The 23326-nt window shown below is 39.0% G+C and overlaps 1 protein-coding gene across 6 annotated transcripts in view; it reads right to left on the bottom strand.

Moving 5' to 3' along the window:
* REC114 (REC114 meiotic recombination protein) overlaps positions 1-23326 on the bottom strand; it is a 124909-nt gene that overhangs the window by 51161 nt on the left and 50422 nt on the right. For 2 of the 6 annotated variants that reach the window (XM_015453046.2, XM_045395709.1), the window contains exon 3: positions 3722-3787. The exons of the other annotated variants lie outside the window; for them this stretch is intronic. In XM_015453046.2, coding sequence (XP_015308532.1) covers positions 3722-3787 — 66 coding nt within the window. The remainder of the gene's footprint in view (positions 1-3721; positions 3788-23326) is intronic. 6 annotated transcript variants of the gene reach the window in all.

Raw genomic sequence — 23326 nt, 5'->3', positions numbered from 1 at the left:
CGAGATTGAATGGCACACCTTCACAGATGTGCTGCAATAAAATATACAGTTAGCAAAAATTGTGTTATTTTACTTAAAATATCATAACCTCATTTACATGGATACACTTATCTAGTTACTAAAAATGGCTTAATGGATATGCCTTAAATTCTCACCTACTGTATGTTAGTGATGTGAATCACTGCCTTCCCAAACAAGGCCTTTGAGCCATGTCCCACTCACAACTCCTCTTAAGTGGGTAGTAAGCCAGATGACTCCTCCCTCAACACATAAGACCATGGGGACACCTGACACAAAGTGGGCCCATCACAGGCTGGTCCGTATCCTGGGAGCAGAGGTTCTAAGGATGAATAAGAAGGGAAAGATCAAATGCTATTTATAAAATGGATTCATCAGAGTCCACAGGAGGGAGTGGGAGAAGTCTGGAAAACCTCCCAGTTTTTCGATTTGGGTAATCAAGAAAATGATGTTACCAGCAGTAGAAAAAAAAATAAAATAAAATAATTGAAGAGAACAGGTTTTAAAAAGCAAACAGACTTTTAAAAAATGAGTTGTAACTTATATACAGCAAAGTATTATACACACATCTTTTTTTCTTTTTTTGAGACGGAGTCTTGCTCTGTCGCCCAGGCTGGAGTGCAGTGGTGCAATCTCGGCTCACTGCAAGCTCCGCCTCCTGGGTTCACGTCATTCTCCTGCCTCAGCCTCCGGAGTAGCTGGGACTACAGGCGCCCACCACTACGCCCGGCTAATATTTTGTATTTTTAGTAGAGATGGGGTTTCACCGCATTAGCCAGGATGGTCTCGATCTCCTGACCTCGTGATATGCCCGCCTCGGCCTCTCAAAGTGCTGGGATTACAGGCGTGAGCCACCGTGCCCAGCCTATACACACATCTTAACTTTACCACTTGATACATTTTTATACACACATATATTTAACCACCATCCAGATCAAGATAGAACATTTCTAGAACCTAGAAGGCTCCTCCATGCATGATCTCTCCCCAGTCAACAATACCTCCACCTCACCTGCTGCCAAAGGTACCACTATCCTGACTTCTATCATCATAGACTAGTTTTGCCTTTCTTGAAAAAGTAAAAACAAATGCACACGTGCATACATACACACTCTTTCGTATCTGGTTTCTTTGGGGGAAAAAGTTGCTTTTTTTGTTTTGTTTTGTTTTTGTTTTTTTCTATTTTTGTGAAGGAAGGAAAGGGTGATAGCAAGTGCGGATGAAGAAGATAAGAGGTTGGTTTATTACTTTCATTCATATATATTAAACACCTATTATGTGTTGGCATATACGTTAGGCATAGAGAACAGGTGAAAATAGCTTGGTATCTACCCTTAAGGATTCACATTGTAGAGGGAGAGACAGGTAAATGAGGAATTATATTTGCAGGCATTCTAATAGCAGGATGGTCAAGGTGCTAAAGAGAACACAGGAAAAGAGTGGCTCACTTTGCTTAGAGAGGTCATGGAGGACTCCAATGAAGACTGAGTTGGAAAAAAAAATCATAGTTGAAAAATCTGCTAAATGTTGATACTCTAAAGTTGGGTGATGGATGCATGGGGTTTATTATATTATTCTATTTCTGTGTATGTTTGGACAATATCCATAATTAAAAGTTTCTAAAATTTAAATTGTGTCTTAAAGCATGGATAGGAGCTAGTCAATAAGACAATAACATGCCAGGCAGAGAAACATTACAAGCAAGGGTGAGAAGCAAAACTACAGAGTTTTCAAGGACCCACAAGTCATTTGGGGAAGTTGTAAGGAATCAGGACTGAAAAGTCAGGCCAGGACTACATCACTAAGATCCCTGAATTCCATGCTAAGAAAGCCTGGTTTTATTCTAAGGCAATTGGGAGCTTTGAAGAAACTGGAAGCAAGAAAATTATCTGACCAGACTTGTATTTTTAAATGATTATTCAGATATTAGTATAGACTTAATAAGAGACTAAAGAAAGTGATCAGTGGGAGATTACAGAAGTAACCCTGACAAGAAATAATGAGGACTAAACTGAGGTAATGGTAATAAAGACGTAGGGAACTCAAGTGTTAAAACTACTTGGTTTTAATATGATTTGTCAAAAACTACCCTGTTGATGTCTGTCAACCAAACTGAAAGATTTAGCACAAAAGGCTAATTAGACAGCAAATGATCAAACTGGATTCTGGTGAGTAAGTACTTAATTTTGCTATGTAAAATATTCGCCGTGTGACCTTGCAGCAATTAAAAATATTTTCCCATAATACTTGCCTCTTCATAACTGGTTTCAGATCAATTATGAGATTGGTGCAAAAGTAATTGCACTTTCTGCTGGCAAAATCGCAATTACTTTTGCACCAACCTAAAGGAATCGGAGTAATTCATTTAGAAGTATTAACGCCTTAAGAGGTGTTTCTTGACAGTGCCCAATGCGCTTGCAATTGTTATCTGGAGAGTTTTAAGATACTTGGTAGACCAATGACATGGGGAAGAGTTTAGCTGAGCACCATTCTGCAAACAAGTCAGTAGCCGAAGACCAACAACAACGATGAAATTCCAACCTATGACCAAAAGCTAAGCTAAAGCCACAAGTCTGAAGTTCATTCATAGCATCTGTTGATTTTAATGTCTAAGAGGATTTACAAAACATCCATCTCCAAAATAACTGACACAAAATAGCATCCCTTAATAGCTTCAACACCTAATGTTCACTTTTATACACATACACAACAAGAAGGCAAGGCTATTTCTAATCTTTTAGTGTACTAGAGAACACAGAAGGTGCCTACTAAATAGCCTAAATCCATTAATATAATAATTTGCTGTGATCTTATTCTTTAATTCTGGTTTCATGCCTTTATTTGGCCATATTCATTAAAACAAAATAGAAAAAGACATGGTGGTGTAAAATCCTTCTTTAGTTACAAATGTTGAACAAAGCAGAAACTCATTTATTCTTCCCTGGATAGTTGAAGTTCAAATACTGCTATTTCTACTCCCTGTTCCCATCACTGATAACTGCTGAAGTCAGGAAATCTTATTAGAATTTGCCACCTCATGGTGCTCAGGCAGGTTGACCTACTTAGCAGTTTAGTCTACTATTTTTTGCCCAATTGTTGTGACAGGAAGAAATAAAACTCTCATCCCCAAAGACAAAATAAAACATGAAAAAGGAAACACACACATACACATACACACACACACACACACACACACACACACACCCCTACCTTAAATCACAAATTTAGTATTCAACAGATTCTCCAAATACCTACAGCAAAGAGGATGGAGAAACAAATGATCTCGGGCAGTGGATATACGTATTGATTCAGAAAAATGAGAAAAAGTCACATCAAGGACTTCTGTACACAGTATTGTCATAGGTATCTGCAAAGACTCACAAAGCAAACTCGGGAATAAAACAAGAGTAATAACATTCATAACACCTTATGGTTTTGTGTGCTTCACACATCCTTAAAGTACACCAGAGGTAACATTTCCAAATCAAACAATAGCTTAAGGTACAGGAAAAATTAAGTTAATGTTGTTTTTATATGCCACATTTAATTTAAAAATATTTTGTTATGTGAAACAAGGGAGTTTTCAAAACTAATCGTCAAAGAAATAGATTACTATTCCATGATATTCTAGGGAATTCAGTAAGTATTTACTGCACACAGCAGAAAGTGAAAATATATGCTGTTCTGTGTTTCTGTGACTTACTTTTGGCTTCCTTCTGCCTTTCATCTCCATACAACTGTTCCTCTCCACCTTCATTCTTGGGCCTCCCTACAAAAATAAGTGGACAGTCTAAAAGAATTAATTCTTAAGTCAGCCCCTGAAAAGAGCCCCTGTTCTCTGAATACCATTGTGGCATTTAGCAACAAAAGAATGACAATATTACTATATGTATTACATTCTATAGTTTACAAATCTATTTACATACCGCAAGCAGATATTATTCCCATTTTATGAGAGAGGGCACTGAGGGCGACAATAGTTTAATATTTTGCCTAAAGGTGAATTTCACGGCACGTAGGAAGTTAGAGTAAGAACCCTGATATTCTAACTGATAACATGGTGCTAGAGACTAAATAAGAGACTAAAGAAAAGTGATCAGTGGGAGATTAGTGATAGTGATAGATACTGATAGTGATGGATAACCCACAGAACGAAGTATCTATGAGTCCATACTGATAGAATCAAATAAATATATAAATCAATAAGGGAAAAAGGACAGCCCTTTACTACAGTAAAATTCCAGTTAGTACATGCAGAAGGAATCATAGAAATAGGAAACTGCCATCTGGCAAACACCAGAGCAGTAACTATTGCAGGCAAGAATCACTAACTGATGCTAAAATTAGTGGGCAAGAGTATTGTGAAAAAGAAGGTATTTTCATACTTCAAAATATCTCCCCGCAACATAGTTGTTAATTACAAAGGGAAAAGGAGTAACTACAATGGAGAAAACTGGCAGATCACCTTAACCAAGTGATCAAGGTTAACATTACTAGTAATAAGATATATCAATATCATGTAACTCCTGAGATAACGAACTGAACATCTCTTCTGTCTTTCAGAGACACTTTACAAGATAACTGGCTAGTACTCTTCAAAAGTGTCAAAGTTATAAAAACAATAATGACTGAGGAGCTATCACAGATTGGAGGATCCCAAGAAGACATAAAAACTAAATGCAACTGTGGAATCCTAGGTTAGATCCTGAACCAGCAAAAAAACACAGTGTGACAACTTCAAATTTTGAATAAGGTCTGTAGATCAGTTAATAGTATTGTGTTAGTGTTAACTTCCTGGTTTGGATTACCATTCTATGCTAAATGTTAACATTTGGGAAAGCTGGGTGAATGCTATAAAAACCTTCCTTATACTACGTTTGCAATTTTTTTTTGGATGGAGTCTCACTGTGTCATCCAGGATGGAGCGCAGTGGCATGATCTTCAGCTCACTGCAACCTCCACCTCCCAGATTCAAATGATTCTTCTGCCTCAGCCTCCCAAGTAGCTGGGATTATAGGTGTCCACCACCACGTCTCGCTAATTTTTGTATTTTTTATAGAAACGCGTTTTTGCCATCTTGGCCAGGGTGGTCTCCAGACCTCAAGTGATATGCCCGCCTTGGCCTCCCAAAGTGCTGGGATTACACGCTCGGCCTACTTTTGCAACTGTTTTTTTTTTGAGATGGAGTCTCTGTCACCTGGCTGAAGTGCAGTGGCATGATCTCAGCTCACTGCAACATCTGCCTCCTGGGTTCAAGCATTTCTCCTGCCTCAGTCTCCCGAATAGCTGGGACCACAGGTGTTCACCACCACACCCAACTAATTTTTTTATTTTTAGTGGAGACGGGGTTTCACCATGTTGGCCAGGATGGTCTCGATCTCTTGACCTTGTGATCTGCCTGCCTTGGCCTCCCAAAGTGCTGGGATTACAGGCATGAGCCACCGTGCCTGGCCAACTTTTTTATAAGTCTGAAACTATTTCTAAATAAAAAGTTTAAATAAAAAAAAGATTATGCTGCTAGAGTTTATAATCTAATCACATCTTTTGGAACTGCATTTTCTTTGTTTCAAGTGTGTAAATTTTATCTGCACAGTAAGGTCCACTGAAGGATTAAACATTCCCAAATATTAAATTAATTTAAAGATTTAAGAAGAGTTTAAGTAGTAATAGTCAAAGAAAATGTTCTCATTTCCCTTTCATTAATGATTAGTGATAGAAAAAAATAACAATTTTTCTTCAACAATGAAAAGATTTACTATTTTAAAGGAATCCAAGTAAAGCTAATCCAATTGAACCTAGTACACTTAATTGAATACTGTGAGAAAAAAATCTTATACCAAAGATGCGTTTTTGAAAAGACCCTAAATTCTATAGCCTCTTAATAAAAAAAGGAATCTAGAGGTCTGGCCAGGTACTATAAGTAAGCTTCTCATGCCTGTAATTTGATAAGATGATAAATAGGAATATAAATTAAATCAAGACTTATTTTGTTGCAGAAAAAAAATGTTTCCTTGCTTTTTTTTTTTTTTTTAAGACTAGCAGTGCAAAATATTTTAAGACTGTGGTATTTATGTTTTGTTTTGGGTTATGACATTGAGGATAGAATATATCAGAGATAACTAATAAGCTATATATTGATGCAAACTTTCAACATACCCAATAGGAACCAACCAGAACTTGGCCCCAAAGAGGTACTTTTTTTTTTCCAAACTACAAATCTAGTAAAGTAAACAAGAGCTCTAAAAATAAAGACAGTCTACACAATCTGGCAAATGTCTTTGACTCCAATATGTTAGGAAATGAAAAAAGAAGGGTGGGAAAGGCAGTTAGGTTTAAAGTGTCAAAATTACTTTTTGTGAGTAGTTAGTACCCTTTCAAAAGATTATTCCAAAGTTATGACTCGCTTTAGAGACAGGAGAAAAGATGAGGAGAATAAATAAAATGGTATTACTGGGTTCACATGCTTAAGATTTTCATACTAAATACAAAGCAGAAGCTCTTTTAAAAATTGTCAAGAATTAGTCCCTAATGAAAGAGAGATAAGAAATTCATATAAAAGTCACAATATAAATGCAACAAAACAAAAGTGTAATTGCAGTTTTAAAAGCAAAGCAGGCTAGATAAGCCCTTCGGGTCCCTATCAGAGCTTACTGTATCAGTGAAGCTAGAGACATACGCTAACTTCTCATGAAACAGTATAACAAGGCTTAGGTCAAAGATCTCCATTTTAGCTACCCAATTAGAGTACCTCATCTGTCTGATCCACTACAGAAAGTGAATTATTTACATCTACATAAATGTTCTTGATGTATACTTGGATATTCTGGCCCACTTATAGCATATCAACCAATTGCAAAAATATAACGTCATCTGAGATACCACGAACAACCAAACCTCACAGAAAGTTGCATAACTGTTTGTTATCCCATGGTGAGGAAAAGGTACATTTCTTTTTAATACTTAAAGCATTTTAGAAAAAAAGAGAAGAAAAAAGAAAAATAATCTAAAGGGTTTTAGACTTCGAGGTAAGAAAATATCTTGAACTTTTTTTTTTTTTTTTTTTTTTTTTTTTTTGAGACAGGGTCTTACTCTGTCACCCAGGCTGGAGGGAAGTGGCATGATCTGGGCTCACTGCAACCTCCACCTCCCAGGTTCAAATGATTCTTCTGCCTCAGCCTCCCAAATAGCTGGGACTACAGGCGCATGCCACCACACCTGGCTAATTTTTGTATTATTAGTAGAGACAGGTTTTCACTGTGTTGGCCAGGCTGGCCTCAAACTCCTGACCTCAGGTGATCCCCTCCGCTTCAAATATCTTGAATTTTTTTTTTTTTTTTTTTTTTTGAGACGGAGTCTCGCTCTGTCACCAGGCTGGAGTGCAGTAGCGAGATCTCGGCTCACTGCAACCTCTGCCTCCCGGGTGTATCTTGAACTTTTAACTCATACCTTCATCTTATCAAAACGAAAATGCCAAAACAAATATAAAATAGTAGAGAACTATATCAATACTAGAAACTAGGAATAGATGCCATTCATATGACAAAACTGTTGAAGAATTTATGCAAGACATGGTATCGTGATGGAAGAAAGATGCCAAGAGCCAACTGGTGATGTGCCTTCCTGAGAAAGGAGTTCTGTGACTCAGAGAGAAAGAGAAGATACTCACAGAAACACCATTACCAAGAGGGGCAAGAGCTACTGAATATGGGAGCCATAGAAAAAATAAGAAACCCCTCATCTGGAATCTGTTTTACCACTTCTAATCAAGATCATCTGAAATAACTGTGCCCTAGAATGTATACTGCAGCATACCAGATAATAATCGGAGAAATAAAAAATTTGTGTGAGAAATAATAGGCAGATATGCCAGAAGGGTGGATGAATAACTACAGTATTCAACTGGCATTGTGGCTAGCAAAAAACTGATTCCTTACAGAAGAAATTAAGGATAACTTCTTGGCTAGGACAGGCTCTAAGTTCACTCCTCTCAGGATTCTGGATCAATGAACAGAAATGTAAACTTACATTAGCCAGGTCTCTTATATAATATTTGAAAGGAAACTATTAGTTTCTAAGGACAGTGAGGTTATTGCGGATGAATCCACCCTCAGGCCTCTACATATGAGACATCTCCATGCAGGAGGATGAATAAAATAAAAAGAGAAGGAGAAGAAAAAAAAAGAAAAAATAATACAGATTTATGAAAACATTCTGCAACAAAATGGAAGGGGAAAACATAACCCTCAAGATACAGAAAAGGGCATAGTTTTGAAAATAAATAAAACTGGAAATAGAAGTAAATTTTAATTAAATTTGCACCATAAAAAACTAAATAAATTCAGAAAAATGCAGATTCTTTGAAATAAGAGAGTAAAGATCAGATAATAAGCAACAGTCTGAGGTTTCGCTAAGAGTAAAGAACAAATAAACAAGGAGCTCGAAGAACTAAACGAATAAGTAGCAGCCTGGGCAATATGGTGAGATCTCATGTCTACTAAAAATAAGAACTATTAGCTGGGTGTGGTGACATATGTGCCTATAGTCCCAGCTACTTGGGAGGCTGAGGCTGGAGGATTTCTTGAGCCTTGGAATTCAAGGCTGCGATCACACCACTGCACTCCAGCCAGAGTGTCAGAGTGAGACCCTGTCTCAAAAAAAAAAAAAAAAAAAAAAATTAAGAAGAGTAAAAAAAATATAATGGCAGAAACAAAAACTACGTAAAGAAAACAACAGAAAATTGTGCAGAAGATTGCAACAGACACTTCACAAAAGAGGATATCCAGCTGGTCAACAAACATAAGGAAAAGTGTCCAAACTCACTATTAATTATGAAAATATAAATGAAAACCTACCAAAATAGCTAAAAAGAAAATATCAGGAATATATAGCCAAGAATGTGGAGAACTCTCATGCATTATTTGTAAGAGTATAAATTGAGCAGAAAAAAATCTGGAAAACTCCAGCAATATCTACCAAAGCATACTCTATGATTTTGTCCCTCAAAGTGTGAGTCAGTGTGGATCAGTATAATTGGCATCATCAAGAGTTTACTAGAAATGCAAAATTTGAGACTATACCCCAAACCTAGTGATTCACAATCAACATTTTAATAGCCCAGATAATTCATATGCACGTTAATGTTTGAGAAGCGCTGCCCTATAACTCATTAATTCCGCTCCTACTTATATGCCCAACAAAAACACATACAAGTGTCCACCAAAAGATATACAAGAGTGTTCACAGAAGCACTATTTGTGTAGCTAAGAACCTCAGATTGGTCAAATACCCATCAATGGACAGACTGTTATATACTCACAAAATGAGAATAAACAATCTCATTTTGGACAAGTCCCATAAATATAATGACGAGCGAAAAAAAAGAAGGCTGACAGAAGAGTCCTGTATTACTCATTTTATATAAAGCACATAAACAGGGAAACTATAGAAGTCAGATGGTGGTTAGTTTTTGGGGAGAGGGGTGTTTAGTAGTCACTGGAAGGGAATATGAGAAAGGTTTCTGGGACACTGAAAATGTTCTGTTTCTGAACGTGGCCAATAGGCACATAAAAAATGTGCTTCACTATTCATTCAGAAAATGAGAACTAAATGACAATGACATGCCACTACACAGACACACGAATAACTTAAATTATAAAGACTGACAGTACTACTGTTAGCAAGATTATAGAGCAACTTGAACGGTCAAACAAAGCTGGTGGAAAAGCAAAATGGTACAATCGCTGTTTTTTGTTTTTGTTTTTTTCTCTTGAGACAGAGTTTCATTCTGTAGCCCAGGCTGGAGTGTAGTGGCGTGACCTCAGCTCACTGCAACCTCCGCCTCCCAGGTTCAAGCGATTCTCCTGCCTCAGCCTCCCGAGTAGCTGGGTTTATAGGCATGTGCCACCATACCTGGCTAATTTTTATATTTTTTTGTAGAGACAAGGTTTCACCATGTTGGTCAGGCTGGTCTCAAACTCCTGACTTCATGTGATCCACCTGCCTCAGCCTCCCAAAGTGCTAGGATTACAGGCATGAGCCATCACATCTGGCCAATACAATCACTTTGAAAAACTGTACAGAAGTTTCTTACGAAGTTATTTCTTTCTTATAAGGACACTTACTGGGCAACCCAATAATTCTATTATAAGGTATTACCCAAAAGAAATTAAGATAATACACAAAGACTTATATAAATGTTCATAACAGCTCTACTCATAATTTCCCCAAACTGGAAACAGCCCAAATATCCAACAGGTTAATAGATGAGCAAATTGTGGTACATCCATAAAATGAAATACAAATCAACAAAAAAAGAACATGTACAATGTACATGTAACAATGTGGACAAGGCTCAAAAACGTCATGCTGAATTAAAGAAGCTAGACCCAAAAAGAGCACATATTATAATAATTGCATTTAATCAATTTCCAGCAAAAGCAAAACTCATCTGTAGTGCCAGAAAGCAGACAGAAAGTAGTTGTCTGGGGATAAAGGTGGGTGAGTATGAAAGAATTATTTTTTGATGGGGGTGAAGGAATGAAAGAAATGTTCATATCATGATTGTGATGGTTTATATAGCTGAATACATTTATCAAAATTCAATGAACTCAATTAGTATATTATATATATACTTTTTTTTTTGAGACAAGGCCTTGCTCTTTTGCTCAGACTGGAATACAGTGGTGCGATTGGGGCTTGCTGCAGCCTCCATCTCCCAAGCAATCCTCTGAACTCGGTCTCCTGAATAGCTGGGACTACAGGTGTATTCCACCATGCCTGGCTAATTTTTTTGTAGAGATAGGGTCCCGCTATGTTGCCAGGTCTGGTCTTGAACTTCTGGGCTCAAGAGACCCCCTCCTGTCTCAGTCTCCCAAAGTGCTGGGATTACAGGCATGGGCCACTGTGCCCAGCCCCTTTATTATTATATATAAATTGTACTCTAATAAAACTCATTTTAAGAATAGTCAATGATAAACCAAGCAAAACTATTTCAACATATATTCAAAGATGTAATATTCTTATTCTATAGAGATAATGCCAATAATACAGTAACAAAACCTCAGTATCCCAACAGAAAAAGTGAAGAGCACTGTGGATTTCCAGAATGCTGAAAAACTTGGCAAAAGAATAATTTCATGGACATCTGAGCACTGACAACTTTCTATCTTTGAAAAAAATGCAGATGTAAATCCAAAGCTTGTAAACATTCTCTTAATCAGAAGCTATTAGTGAAATTCTTTTGGAATGGTGACCTAGGTCCCAAGTATATAAGGGCTACAGCCTGGCAAAAAGTGTCATCAGAAAATGGGGTTAGCAAAAGCTATCCTGAGATTCACTGTACCTATTCTAGTCATGGGTGGTCACCTCACTTCATTTACAATTAAGCAAGGAACTCTACTGTGCTTGAGTGTACTCACTCCTTCCACTACCCGGAATGCTACAGTTGGCATCAGACATGAGATTGGCACAGACAAACCACCACTGTTGTTAGAGTTTGGAAGGAGTGCTGGGAAGGCAGGAAGGCTGGGTGATTAGAGAGTTGAGTGAGTTTTTTTCTGGAGTAGCCACGTAAGAGTGCACAGACTCTTCTCCCACTATGGTTTGAATGTGTTCCCCTACATTCAAATGTTGAAACTTATATAGTAAGTTAATAACAATATAATAGAATTAAGAGGTGGGCCTTTACATAATAAGTTAATAATAATATAATAGAATTAAGACGTGGGCCTTTAAGAGGTAATAAGTCATGAGGGCAGAACTCTCATGAATGGGAGTAGGACCCTTAGGAAACGGCTCCAGGTGCTGGGCGCAGTGGCTCACTCCTGTAATCCCAACACTTTGGGAAGCTGAGGTGGGTGGATCACTTGAGGTCAAGAGTTCAAGACCAGCCTGGCCAACATGGTGAAACCCCATCTCTACTAAAGAAACACAAAAATTGGCCGGGCATAGTGGCTCACTCCTGTAATCCCAGCACTTTGGGAGGCCGAGGTGGGAGGATCACGAGGTCAGGAGATCAAGACCATTCTGGCTAACACAGTGAAACCCCGTCTCTACAAAAATACAAAAAAAGTATTTGGGCGTGGTTGCACCTGCCTGTAGTCCCAGCTACTCAGGAGGCTGAGGCAGGATAATTGCTTGAACCCAGGAGGCAGAGGTTGCAGTGAGCTGACATCGCAGCCCTGCACTCCAGCCTGGGCAACAGAGCGAGACTCTGTTTCTGTCTCAAAAAAAAAAAAAAAAAAAAGGTGGGGGGGCTTCAGAAAATGGGTTCTGTCTCTTCTGCTCTTCCACCATGTGAAGACATAGTCTTCCTCCCCTGTGGAGGATGTAGCAACAAGGTGCCATCTCAAAAGCAGAGAGCAGCCCTCACCAGACACCAATCCTGCTGGTGCCTTGATCTGGATTTTCCAGCCTCCAGAACTGTAAGAAATTTATTTCTATTGTTTATAAATTACCTAGTCTGTGACATTTTGTTTTGGCTGCACAAATGGACTAAGACAGAAATTGGTACCAAGAAAGGGGTGTTACTATAACAACTGAAAATGGGGAAGTGGCTTTGAAACTGGATAATGGGTACAGGCTGGGATAGTTTTGAAGTGAATGCTGGAAAAGGCCCATATTGCTGTGAACACAGCATTAAAGATGATTCAGGGGAGGGCTTAGAAAAGGATGGCTGTAAAGAAAGCCTCAGTCCTAGAAATCATCTAAGTGGTAGTGAATAGAATGTTGGTAGAAATATGGACAGTAAAGACCATTTGGATAAGGTCTTATACAAAAATAAGTCATATCTGATCAGAAACTGGAGGCAAGGCCATTCTTGTCATACAAAGGCCAAGAACTTGGTTGAATTGTGTTCGTGTCCCACTGCTTTGAGGAAGGCAGAATTTAAGAGCAATGAAATAGAATATTTAGTAGAATAAATCTCTAAGCAAAATACTCTAGGTGCTGTATGGACTTTCTTAACTGCTTATAATAAACTGCAAGAAGAGAGATATGAATTAAAGATGGAATTTATAGTCAAATGGAAGCAGAACATAAAGATATGGAAAATCCTCAGCCTGGCCATGTAAAGAATATAAAAGAGTGTTTGGAAGAAAACCCTAAAGGTATGGCCAAGCAACTATCTGATAAAAAGAATAGTATGGATGGAAGAAAGCCAGATACAATTCATTAAGACAATGGGAAAATAACCCCAAAAAGTATTTCAAAGACCTTTGAGGCTACCACACCCATTACAGGTCCACAATGCCAGAGCCTTGGGGGCAGAACAGTTTTAAGGGAGGGACCCAGGGTGCCCGTTGACCTTGGGGCTCACAGCTCCAGGCTGCCTCAAGTCTCTGCTCCCAGAATTCTGGTACAGTGTTCCTTGGCCACCCTAGCTGTGACTAAGGTGGGCCCAAGTTCAGCTCTCCACCACTCCAGAGGGCACAAGACATAAATCTTGATAGCATCCACGTGGTGCTAATTCTGCAGTTGTGTAGGGTGCACAAGCTGTGGAGGCATGGCTACCTTCACTTACATCTCAAAGGATGCCTCAGAGAGCCTTAGGGCCCAGGTAAAAAAAATGCCACATGGTGGGGCCACTGTAGATAGCCCCTACCAGGGCAATGCCTAGTGGAGCCATGGACACGGTGCTACTGCAAGGACTTCCTGCTAGGGCAATGTCTAGTGAGGCCATGGAGCAGGGCCACTCCTGAGATCTCACAACTGTAGAGCCACCAGAGTGTGATCTCAGCCTGGAAGAGCAGCAGGTACCCAACTCCAACCCATGAGAACTGCAGTGTGGGCCATGCTCACGAAGTTCCAACAGGGGCAGGGCCTTCCAGGGCCTTGGAGCCCAGCTCCACCCTTGTGTGTACAAAAGTAGGACATGAAGTCAAAGAAGATTACTCTCAAGACTTAATGTTTGCTTTATTAGGTTTTAGATTTACTTGGGACCTGTTATCCCTTTCTTCCTGACCATTTCTTCTCTTTTGAAATGGGAATGTCTATCCTATGCCCATCTCACCATTGTACTTTGGAAGGATATAACCTGTTTGATATCACAGGCTCACAGCTGAAGAGAAATTTACCTTACGATGAATCTTACCCCGAGTCTCACCCACATCTGATTTAGAGATGAGACTCTGGACTTCAAAGACTTTTTTTTTTTTTTTTTTTTTTTTTTTTTGAGACAGAGTCTTGCTCTGTCACCCAGGCTGGAGTGCAGTGGCACGATCTCGGCTCATTGCAAGCTCCGTCTCCTGGATTCACACCATTCTCCTGCCTCAGCCTCCCGAGTAGCTAGGATTACAGGCATGTGCCACCACACCTGGCTAATTTTGTATTTTTAGTAGAGATGGGGTTTCTCCATGTTGGTCAGGCTGGTCACGAACTCCCGACCGCAGGCGATCTGCCCACCTCAGCCTCCCAAAGTGCTGGGATTACAAGTGTGAGCCACCACGCCCAGCCGAAATAGAGTACCTCTCTTATGTTCTTCTGTATGTAAGGATACTGCAGTCCTCCCCTATGGAGGACGCAGCAACAGGGCACCATTTGGAAGTGGAGACATCTCAGACACGAATCCTGCTGCCACCTTGGACTTCCCAGCTTCTAAAACTGTAAGATATAAATTTCCATTGCTTATAAAATACCCAGTCTGTGGTATTTTGTTATAGCAGTACAAATGGACTAAGAACCCCCCTGCTGACAAATTGAGCCCAACGGGTAAAAGAGGGAAAGGTAAGGTAGCTTGAGCCATTATTCCCCGGTTTTTCACATCACAGATTCCCAAAGGGAGCTGAAAAGCCAGGAAGATAAGAAAGGTATGGTGGAAGATCACCTCATATTCCTCTCAGTTGAGTAATCAGTAACTTTGCAAGCAAGTACTGCATAAGGGCTGAAGTTTATTTAGATGTGGGACAGTATAAACGTACAGCAGTAAAATGCTTTAACTCTTGCTAACCCAACTGTCTTTATAAGAGAAATAACGAAATGCACAAAAGTGGAATTAAATTGATCACAGTTGTTTTAAATATGGGAGGGAGTGATAAAGTTATGAAGAACTTTGTTTTCCCTCATCTTTCCTGAAAAAGTGGCTGTATTAGGCTATTCTTACATTACTATAAAGAATATCTGAGACTGGGTAACTTATAAAGAAAAGAGGTTTAATTGGATCACAGTTCTGCAGACGGTACAGGAAGCACAGCACCAGCATCTGCTTCTGGGGAGGCCTCTGGGATCTTACAATCATGGCAAGAGGTAAAGCAGGAGATTATCACATGGCAAGAGCAGCAGCAAGATGGTGAGGAAGCGCCACACACTTTAAATAACCAGATCTCATGAGAACTCACTCAATATCTCAAGGACAGTACCAAGAGGTTAGTACTAAACCATTTATGAGATACCACCCCCATGATTCAGTCATCTTCCACTAGGCCCCACCTACAACATTGGGGATTACAATTGAACATGAGGTTTGGGTAGGACTCAGATCCAAGCCATATCAGTGGCCGAAGAATAGACAGATTCTGATTTAAAGAGTTGGCTGGGTGCGGGGGCTCACACCTGTAATCCCAGAACTTTGGGAGGCTGAAGCAGGCAGATCATGAGGTGAAGAGATCAAGACCATCCTGGCCAAAACAGTGAAACCCCGTCTCTACTAAAAATACAAAAATTAGCTGGGTGTAGTGGCACACGCCTGTAGTCCCAGCTACTCAGGAGGCTGAGGCAGGAGAATTGCTTGAACCTGGGAGGCAAAGGTTGCAGTGAGCAGAGATTGCGCCACTGCACTGGAGACAGAGCGAGACTCCATCTCAAAATAAACATTAAATAAAGAGTTTAATGGTGAATAACTTGACTGTAGAAGTTTATGCTAAATTTTTCCTTTTAGAAGATTCTGTAGTTAAGACTGATTTGGACATTTTAAAAAACTAATTGAGTTAAAATTAGTGTTTAAAGGTTTAAAGGTTTCAGAGTTCACTTAAACAGGAATATAGCATTTTCACTGGTAAACAGAAAGACAATTCCTTTTGGAAGAACATTTGGGCTGGGTGTGAAAAATAAAAAGGAAACTAAAAACAAAAATTGATGAACTCCATCATTTCTAGAATGATCCATGTTTGCCAGACAAATAGAATTTAAATTGTCTCAAAACCATTCTGTGTTTCAGGCATAATTATATTTAGGTAAAGACACTCATGCTGGACTAAACCAACTGAGATAAAAAGGAATGGCTGGAAATAGAGGCTAAAGTCTTGGGAAATAACTTCTCCCATTTGGATATATTTTGAACCTGGCTTGAAACTTTGGCTTCTGCAACTTCTGGATTGAGAAGGAAGATGCTGACAAAAGGTAGATCTTTAGAGGTTTACAATGATATATAAGAGAATGTGTTTTTAAATTTGGAGAAATATCCTCAAAGGAGTTATGAATTCCACTTTTTTAAAGAGTGAATTTGAGATCTAGGAGAAGATGGCAGCCCAGTGAAGGATAAGTGTACCTCCTGCTAATAATCAGAAGCTCCAGTTCCAGGACAGAAGAAGCCAAGGAGGACTGAGCAGGCAGCAAAGAAGCAGGTGGCAGGAGCAACTTGATATTTAAGGGTGACTGAGGAGAGGGCACAGCATGGCACAGAGCTCTGTGCTCTAAGAAAAGCCACACTTCCTAGTCCCCACCCTAAAAAGGGCTCAGAGTGCTTATCCTACACCTAATCCAAGCTGAAAGAAGAAACAAGAGTGGAGAAGATCACATGAGATCTGGCCAAAAATGTTTTTAAAAGCTGCATTCACTAGGTGGGGGATGTGTGCGCATGTGTGTGTAAAGTGGAATTACTTTAAAGAACAATACTCAATTCCACAGCACAACAACAACAAAACCCCAATCAGAAAATTGAAGAGGCCTATGTAACCCAGGCCCTCCAGTGAAGCGGCTGGAGGCTGTGGCGTAGGCCCCAGGGGAGTTGGTGGGGGTCAGAAGTCACCATGTTAAGAGCCACATAGAGAGTGCCAAGTTCTATTTGGACCCAGGCAGTGACCCAGACCCCAGTCTCTGGGCTGCCAGGCTGAGGGAATGCCAGGCTTCCTTCCAACTGAAGGGGCCTGCGGTCTCCTCCTCCAGGCTGCAGCAGATATGCCATCCAGAAATCAGTCTGGCCTAGACAGGACCATGACCCACCCCTTTCCATGCTGCTCAAAGACCACCAGACCATCCCTGGAATTGAGAAGGGCAATGATACAGTGAAAAGATTCTTGTCTTTGGAAATGACCAACCAAAAGGAGAAGCTAAATATCAAGCAAGAACATCTGATGAACAAAGTCGTGGCAAACCCTAAGGACACCAACTTCCTGAAGGCTCAAATTATTTCCTTGACCAAAGCCCACAGTTATGAAGAACACGCGCAGAAACACTGAAAGAACAAAGCTCACAAATACTATTTGGTGATGAGCACTGTCCAGAGGGAAAAAATGCTCAAAAACCTTTTTTAGACCAATATGATGTCTCTGAGAAGACACACTGGGGATTGAGGACATCTTTTTGATGGAGCCCATTGCCAAGTCCTGACTGAGAAGGCTCTGTGCATTCCGGATGTTCCAAGAGACTCAAAAGCTGAAGAAGCAAAAACAGGCTTTAAAAGTTGCAGCAGCAGCAGCTCAAAACAGGACCAGAGGAATCCAGAGAGCCCTGCCAAAGCCTGACCAGAAGTACTCAAAGAAAATAAATTGTTAAAATTTTTTTTGAAAAAGAAAACTAAATAGACATTCTCTAAACAAGATACAAAATGGACAACAAATACATAAAAGATGCTCAACCTCACTAATCATTAGAGAAACGTAAATCAAAACCATAAGGAGATACCACCTTACACCTGCTAAGATCAATACTAGTTTAAAAAGCAGAAAATAATAAGCATTGGCAAGGACGTGGAGAAACTGGAACCATTATGCACTATTGCTAGGAATGTAAAATGGTACAGCCCCTGTGGAAATGAGTATGGTGGTTCCTCAAAAAAATCAAAAATAGAATTACCATAAAATCCAGCAATTCTACTTATGAGTACATATCTAAATTAATTGAAAGCAGGGTTTCAAAGGGATATTTGTACACTTGTGTTCATAGCAGCATTATTCACAATAGGCAAAAGGTATTAACAACCCAATGTTCATTGGCAGATAAATCAGTAAACAAAATGTTGTATATACCTAAAGTAGAATAATACTCACCTTAAAAAGCAAAGAATCTATGATATGCTATAGCATGGAGCAATCTTGATAACATTATGCTAAGTGAAACAGTCCAAAAAGACAAATACTGTATGACTCCTCTTGTATTAGGCTGTTTTTGCATTGCTATAAAGGAATACCTGAGGCTGGGCAATTTATGAAGAAAAGAGGTTCCTTCACAATTCTGCAGGCCATATAGAAAGCCTGGTACCACCATCTACTCAGCTTCTGGTGAGGCCTCAGGAAGCTTCCAGTTATGGCAGAAGGCAAAGGGGAAAAAGGCGTGTCGCATGGCAAGAACAGGAACAAGAGAAGGGGGAAGTGCCACACTCTTTTAAACAACCAGATCTTGCATCAACTCAGAGCAAGAACTCACTTATTATCATGAGGACAGCACCAAGCCATTCATGAGGGATACACCTCCTATAGGCTCCACCGCCAGCACTGGGGATTACACTTCAACACGAGATTTGGAGGGGACAAACAACCAAGCTATATCACCATTATATGAGGTACCTACAATAGTCAAATTCATTGAAACAGAAAGTAGAATGATGGTTACCAAGGGCTTGGGGGAAAAACAATGGACAGTTGTTTAATGGGTAGTTTTTGTTTTGCAAGATGAAAAGCTCTGGAGATGGATGGTGCTGATGGTAGCACAATGATATGACTGTAGTTAATGTCACTGACATGTACACTTAAAAATGGTTAAAATAGGCCAGGCATAGTGAGTGGCTCATGCCTGTAATCCCAGCACTTTGGGAGGCCAAGGTGGGAGGATCACAAGGTCAGGAGTTCGAGACCAGCCTGACTAACATGGTGAAACCCTATCCCTACTAAAAATACAAAAATTAGCCTGGCGTGGTGGTATGTGGCTGTAATCCCAGCTACTCAGGAGGCTGAGGCAGGAGAATCGCTTGAACCCGGGAGGCAGAGGTTGCGGTGAGCCAAGATCGTGCCACTGCACTCCAGCCTGGGTGACAGAGTAAGACCCCATCTCAAAAAAAAAAAAAAAAGGGTGGGGGTTAAGATGGTAAATTTTATGTTGCGTGTATTTACCACAATTAGGAAAAAAAAAAAAATTTAAAGCCCAAAATGGCCAAAGGAGAATCTATTCTAACTGCCAAGACTAGCGAGGGAAAGTCAGTTGAGCCCAAGTCCAAGGTAAACTGAGGATAGGGTCAAGATATCTCAGCCTTCTTGCTATACTAACCCTTTGACATAAATAACAATAGAACAGTCTAGTGGTAGGTCTCCATGGAGCCCTCTGGCAGTGACGTCCCCAGTTGAATGCAGGTGCTATATGAACAAGCAAGATGGAAATCTATAGTATTACTAGACACCATGCATGCAGTTTAATCTGAATCATTCAGTTCCCATGGACCTCACAGGGAGTGGCAATCGGAGACCTATGATGGTTAAGGGAAATTAAGTTTAAATAACTTCCCAGGACCAAGCAGAAAGCCCAAAACCTTGTTGACCTGTTTTGAGTTTTACATAAACATATCACACACATGAAGCTGTTACTAGGCTGTTAGTATTTTTTGGAGGGGTTTTGTGGATGCAGCTTCCATACAACTTTGAAAATATAAATATATGGTATTTAGATCCATGCCAGTGATTGAATCATTGTACTAAGACAGAAATGGCTAAAACCTTCCATGGCTGTCTTGTCTCTACATTTTATGAAAAAAGTTCCAAGGCCAGGAATGGTGGCTCACACTTGTAATCCCAGCACTTTGGGAGGCCGAGGTGGGTGGATCACCTGAGGTCAGGAGTTTGAGACCAGCCTGGCCAACATGGTGAAACCCCATCTCTACTAAAAATATAAAAATTTGCTGGGCATGGTGGTGGGCGCCTGTAATCCCAGCTACTCAGAAGACTGAGGCAGGAGAATCGCTTGAATCCAGGAGGTGGAGGTTGCAGTGAGCTGAGATCACACCACTGCATCCCAGCCTGGGCAACAGAGTGAGTTCTAAAAAAAAAAAGTTCTAAAAATGTATCATGACCCAGATTAGTATGCGAGGAGAGGGTGTGTAAATATAATGCCAACACAAAATTACATGTGTTATAAATGTGTTATAATCCAAATATGTTTGCTCTTTTATGTGTTGGTTTTTGTGGAGGCCAAGAAAGATTATGAATAAATGGCATACACTGATGAAAATTATTCTTTAATGTAGGGGACAAAATATATTTTAAATATGTATTCTTATTTTTATCACACTTACATATGTACATAATTTTAAAAATCAAATACTTCTACAATAAAGGTTGATTCAGTAAGAATTGAAAAATTTTATAAAATTTAAAATTTATTTTAAATAATAAATTTATTTAAATAATTTATTTATTATTTAGCCTGGGCGACAAGAGTGAAACTCCATTTCAAAAAAATAAAAACAAAAAAATTAGCAAAGGACCTGAATAAGCATTTTCCACAGATGACATATAAATGGCCAACAGGTATAAGAAAAAGTGTTCAACATTACTAATCGTCAGGGAAATGCAAATTAATACCAAAATGACATTATCCCCTTATACTTCTTAGGATGGCTATTAATAAAGAGACAGAAGATAAGAAGTATTGGTGAAGATATGGAGAAAAAGGAATCCTTGTACAATGTTGGTGGTGACGTAAATTGGTATAGCTACTTTGGGAAAGAGTATGGAGTTTCCTCAAAAAATTATACATACAATTACCATATGATCCAGCAATCCCACTTCCGGGTATATATTCCAAAGGAAATGAAATTAGTATTTTGAAGAGGTATCTGTACTCCACATTCACTGCAGCATTATTAACAATAGTCAAGATACAGAAATAACCTAAGTGTCCATCAGTGGATAAGTGGATAAAAAATTGTTACGTATATGTGTACATATACACACACAAATATTATTCAGCCTTAAAAAAGAAGGCATCCTACCATTTTCAACACCATAGATGAACCTGGAATACATTATACTCAGTGAAATAAGCCAGCCACAAAAAAATATTGCATGATCTCACTTATATATGAGATCTAAAATAGTAAAATCCATAGAAGCAGAGAATAAAATAGTGGTTACTAGGGGTGAGCCAGGGAAGGTGGAGGAAATGAGGAGATGTTGGTCAAAGGGTACGAAGCCTCAGTTATATAGGATGAATAAATTCTAGAGATCGAATGTATAGCATAAGTATAGATAATAGCACTATACTGTATATTTGAAATCTGCTAGATCTTAAGTATTCTCACCATATATATATAAAATGGTAATTCTGAGGTAATGATATATTAGCTTGACTACAGTCATCATTTTACAATGTATATCAAAACATTACATTGTACACCTTAATTATATGTATATTTATATATATACTTTTTATTTTAAAAGAGATATATACCAGAAGCTCAAAGGGAAAAAACAAGTCCCTTAGCAAACTAGGAATAGAAGGGAACTTCCTTGGTTTCATGAATTGGATCTACAAAAAAACCTACAGCTAACATTATATTTAATGGTGAAAAGATTAAATGCTTTCCCCCTAAGGTGGGGAAACAAGGCAAGGACATCAACTCTCACCATTGCTATTCAACATTGAAAAGGACATCCTAGCCAGCACAATCTGTGGGAAGCGGGTGAAGCAGGCAGGGAGAGTATACAGACTGAAAGAAAGAATGTAAAACATCTTTACTTATGGAACACAGACCATCTATGTAGAAAACCCTAAAGAATTTAGAAAAAAGCTACAGAACTAATAAATAAGTTTAGCAAGATCACAGGATACAAGGTCAATATTTAAAAATCAATAATGTTTCTACACATCAGCAACAAACTATTAGATACTGAAATTTTAAAATCTTACCTACAAGAACATAAAAAATATGAAACACTTGTGGATAAATTTAGCAAAGTATGGATAAGACCTGTATTGTGAAAACTATAAAACATTGGTGAGAGAAATCAAATATATTAATAAATGGAGAGTTTTAAATATGCTCATTAGTTAGAAGATGGTAAAAGAAGTCAATTTTTCTCAAATCGATTTATAGATTCAAATCAGTCCCATCAAAATCCCAGTAAGCTTTTTTGTAGGAAATGTCATTCTAAAATTTACATGGAAATGCAAATGACCTATAATAGTCAAAACAACTTTGAAAACGAACACAGTTGGAAGAAGAATTAAACTACCTGATTTCAAAAATTACAACAAAGCAGAAGTAAAGACAGTGTGTTATTGGAGTAAGGATAGACATTTAGATCAACAGAACAGAAAAGGGTCCAGAAATAGACTAACACATACTTAGCAAACTAATTTTCAACAATGATACCCAGGAAATTCAATGAGGGAAAGCTAGTCTTTTCAATTAATTGTACTAAAATAATTACTATCCACGTGCAAAAAATAAACCCAAATTCTTTTTTTTTTTTTGAGACTCTGTCACCGAGGCTAGAGTGCAGTGGCACCATGTCGGCTCACTGCAACCTCCGTCTCCTGGGTTCAAGCAATTCTCCTGCCTTAGCCTCCCGAGTAGCTGGGATTACAGGCACCCACCACCACACCAGGCTAGTTTTTATATTTTTAGTAGATATGAGGTTTCACCATGTTGGCCAGGCTGGTCTCGAACTCCTGACCTCAGGTGATCCACCCACCTTGGCCTCACAAAGTGCTGGGATTACAGGCATGAGCCACTGCGCCCGGCCAATAAACCCAAATTCTTAACTTTCGCTATATATTAAAATTAATTCAATGGTTCCAGAAGTAAATTGCCTAAGATCCATGATTACATTCCATAATATCGTAATTTTTATCAATACCACATTGCTTTAATTGTGGGAAAGAAGGACCACTATATGAAATAAAAATAAAAAATATTAATATTAAATACTAAAAAAATTCATAATAAACTAGAGGCCTAAATATAAGAGCTGAAACCATAAAACTCTAGAAGAAAACATTTTAAAAAATCTTTGCAGCCAGGCACAGTGGCTCATGCCTATAATCCCAACACTTTGGGAAGCTGAGGTGAAAGGATTGCCTGAGTCCAGGAGTTTGAGAACAGCCTAGGCAACATAGTGAGATCCTATCTCTACAAAAACTGTAACAAATTAGCCAGGCATGGTGG

The sequence above is a fragment of the Macaca fascicularis genome, chromosome 7, assembly GCF_037993035.2.
Source record: "Macaca fascicularis isolate 582-1 chromosome 7, T2T-MFA8v1.1".
Taxonomy (NCBI): domain Eukaryota; kingdom Metazoa; phylum Chordata; class Mammalia; order Primates; family Cercopithecidae; genus Macaca; species Macaca fascicularis.
This window is presented reverse-complemented; position numbering and strand designations above follow the sequence as displayed.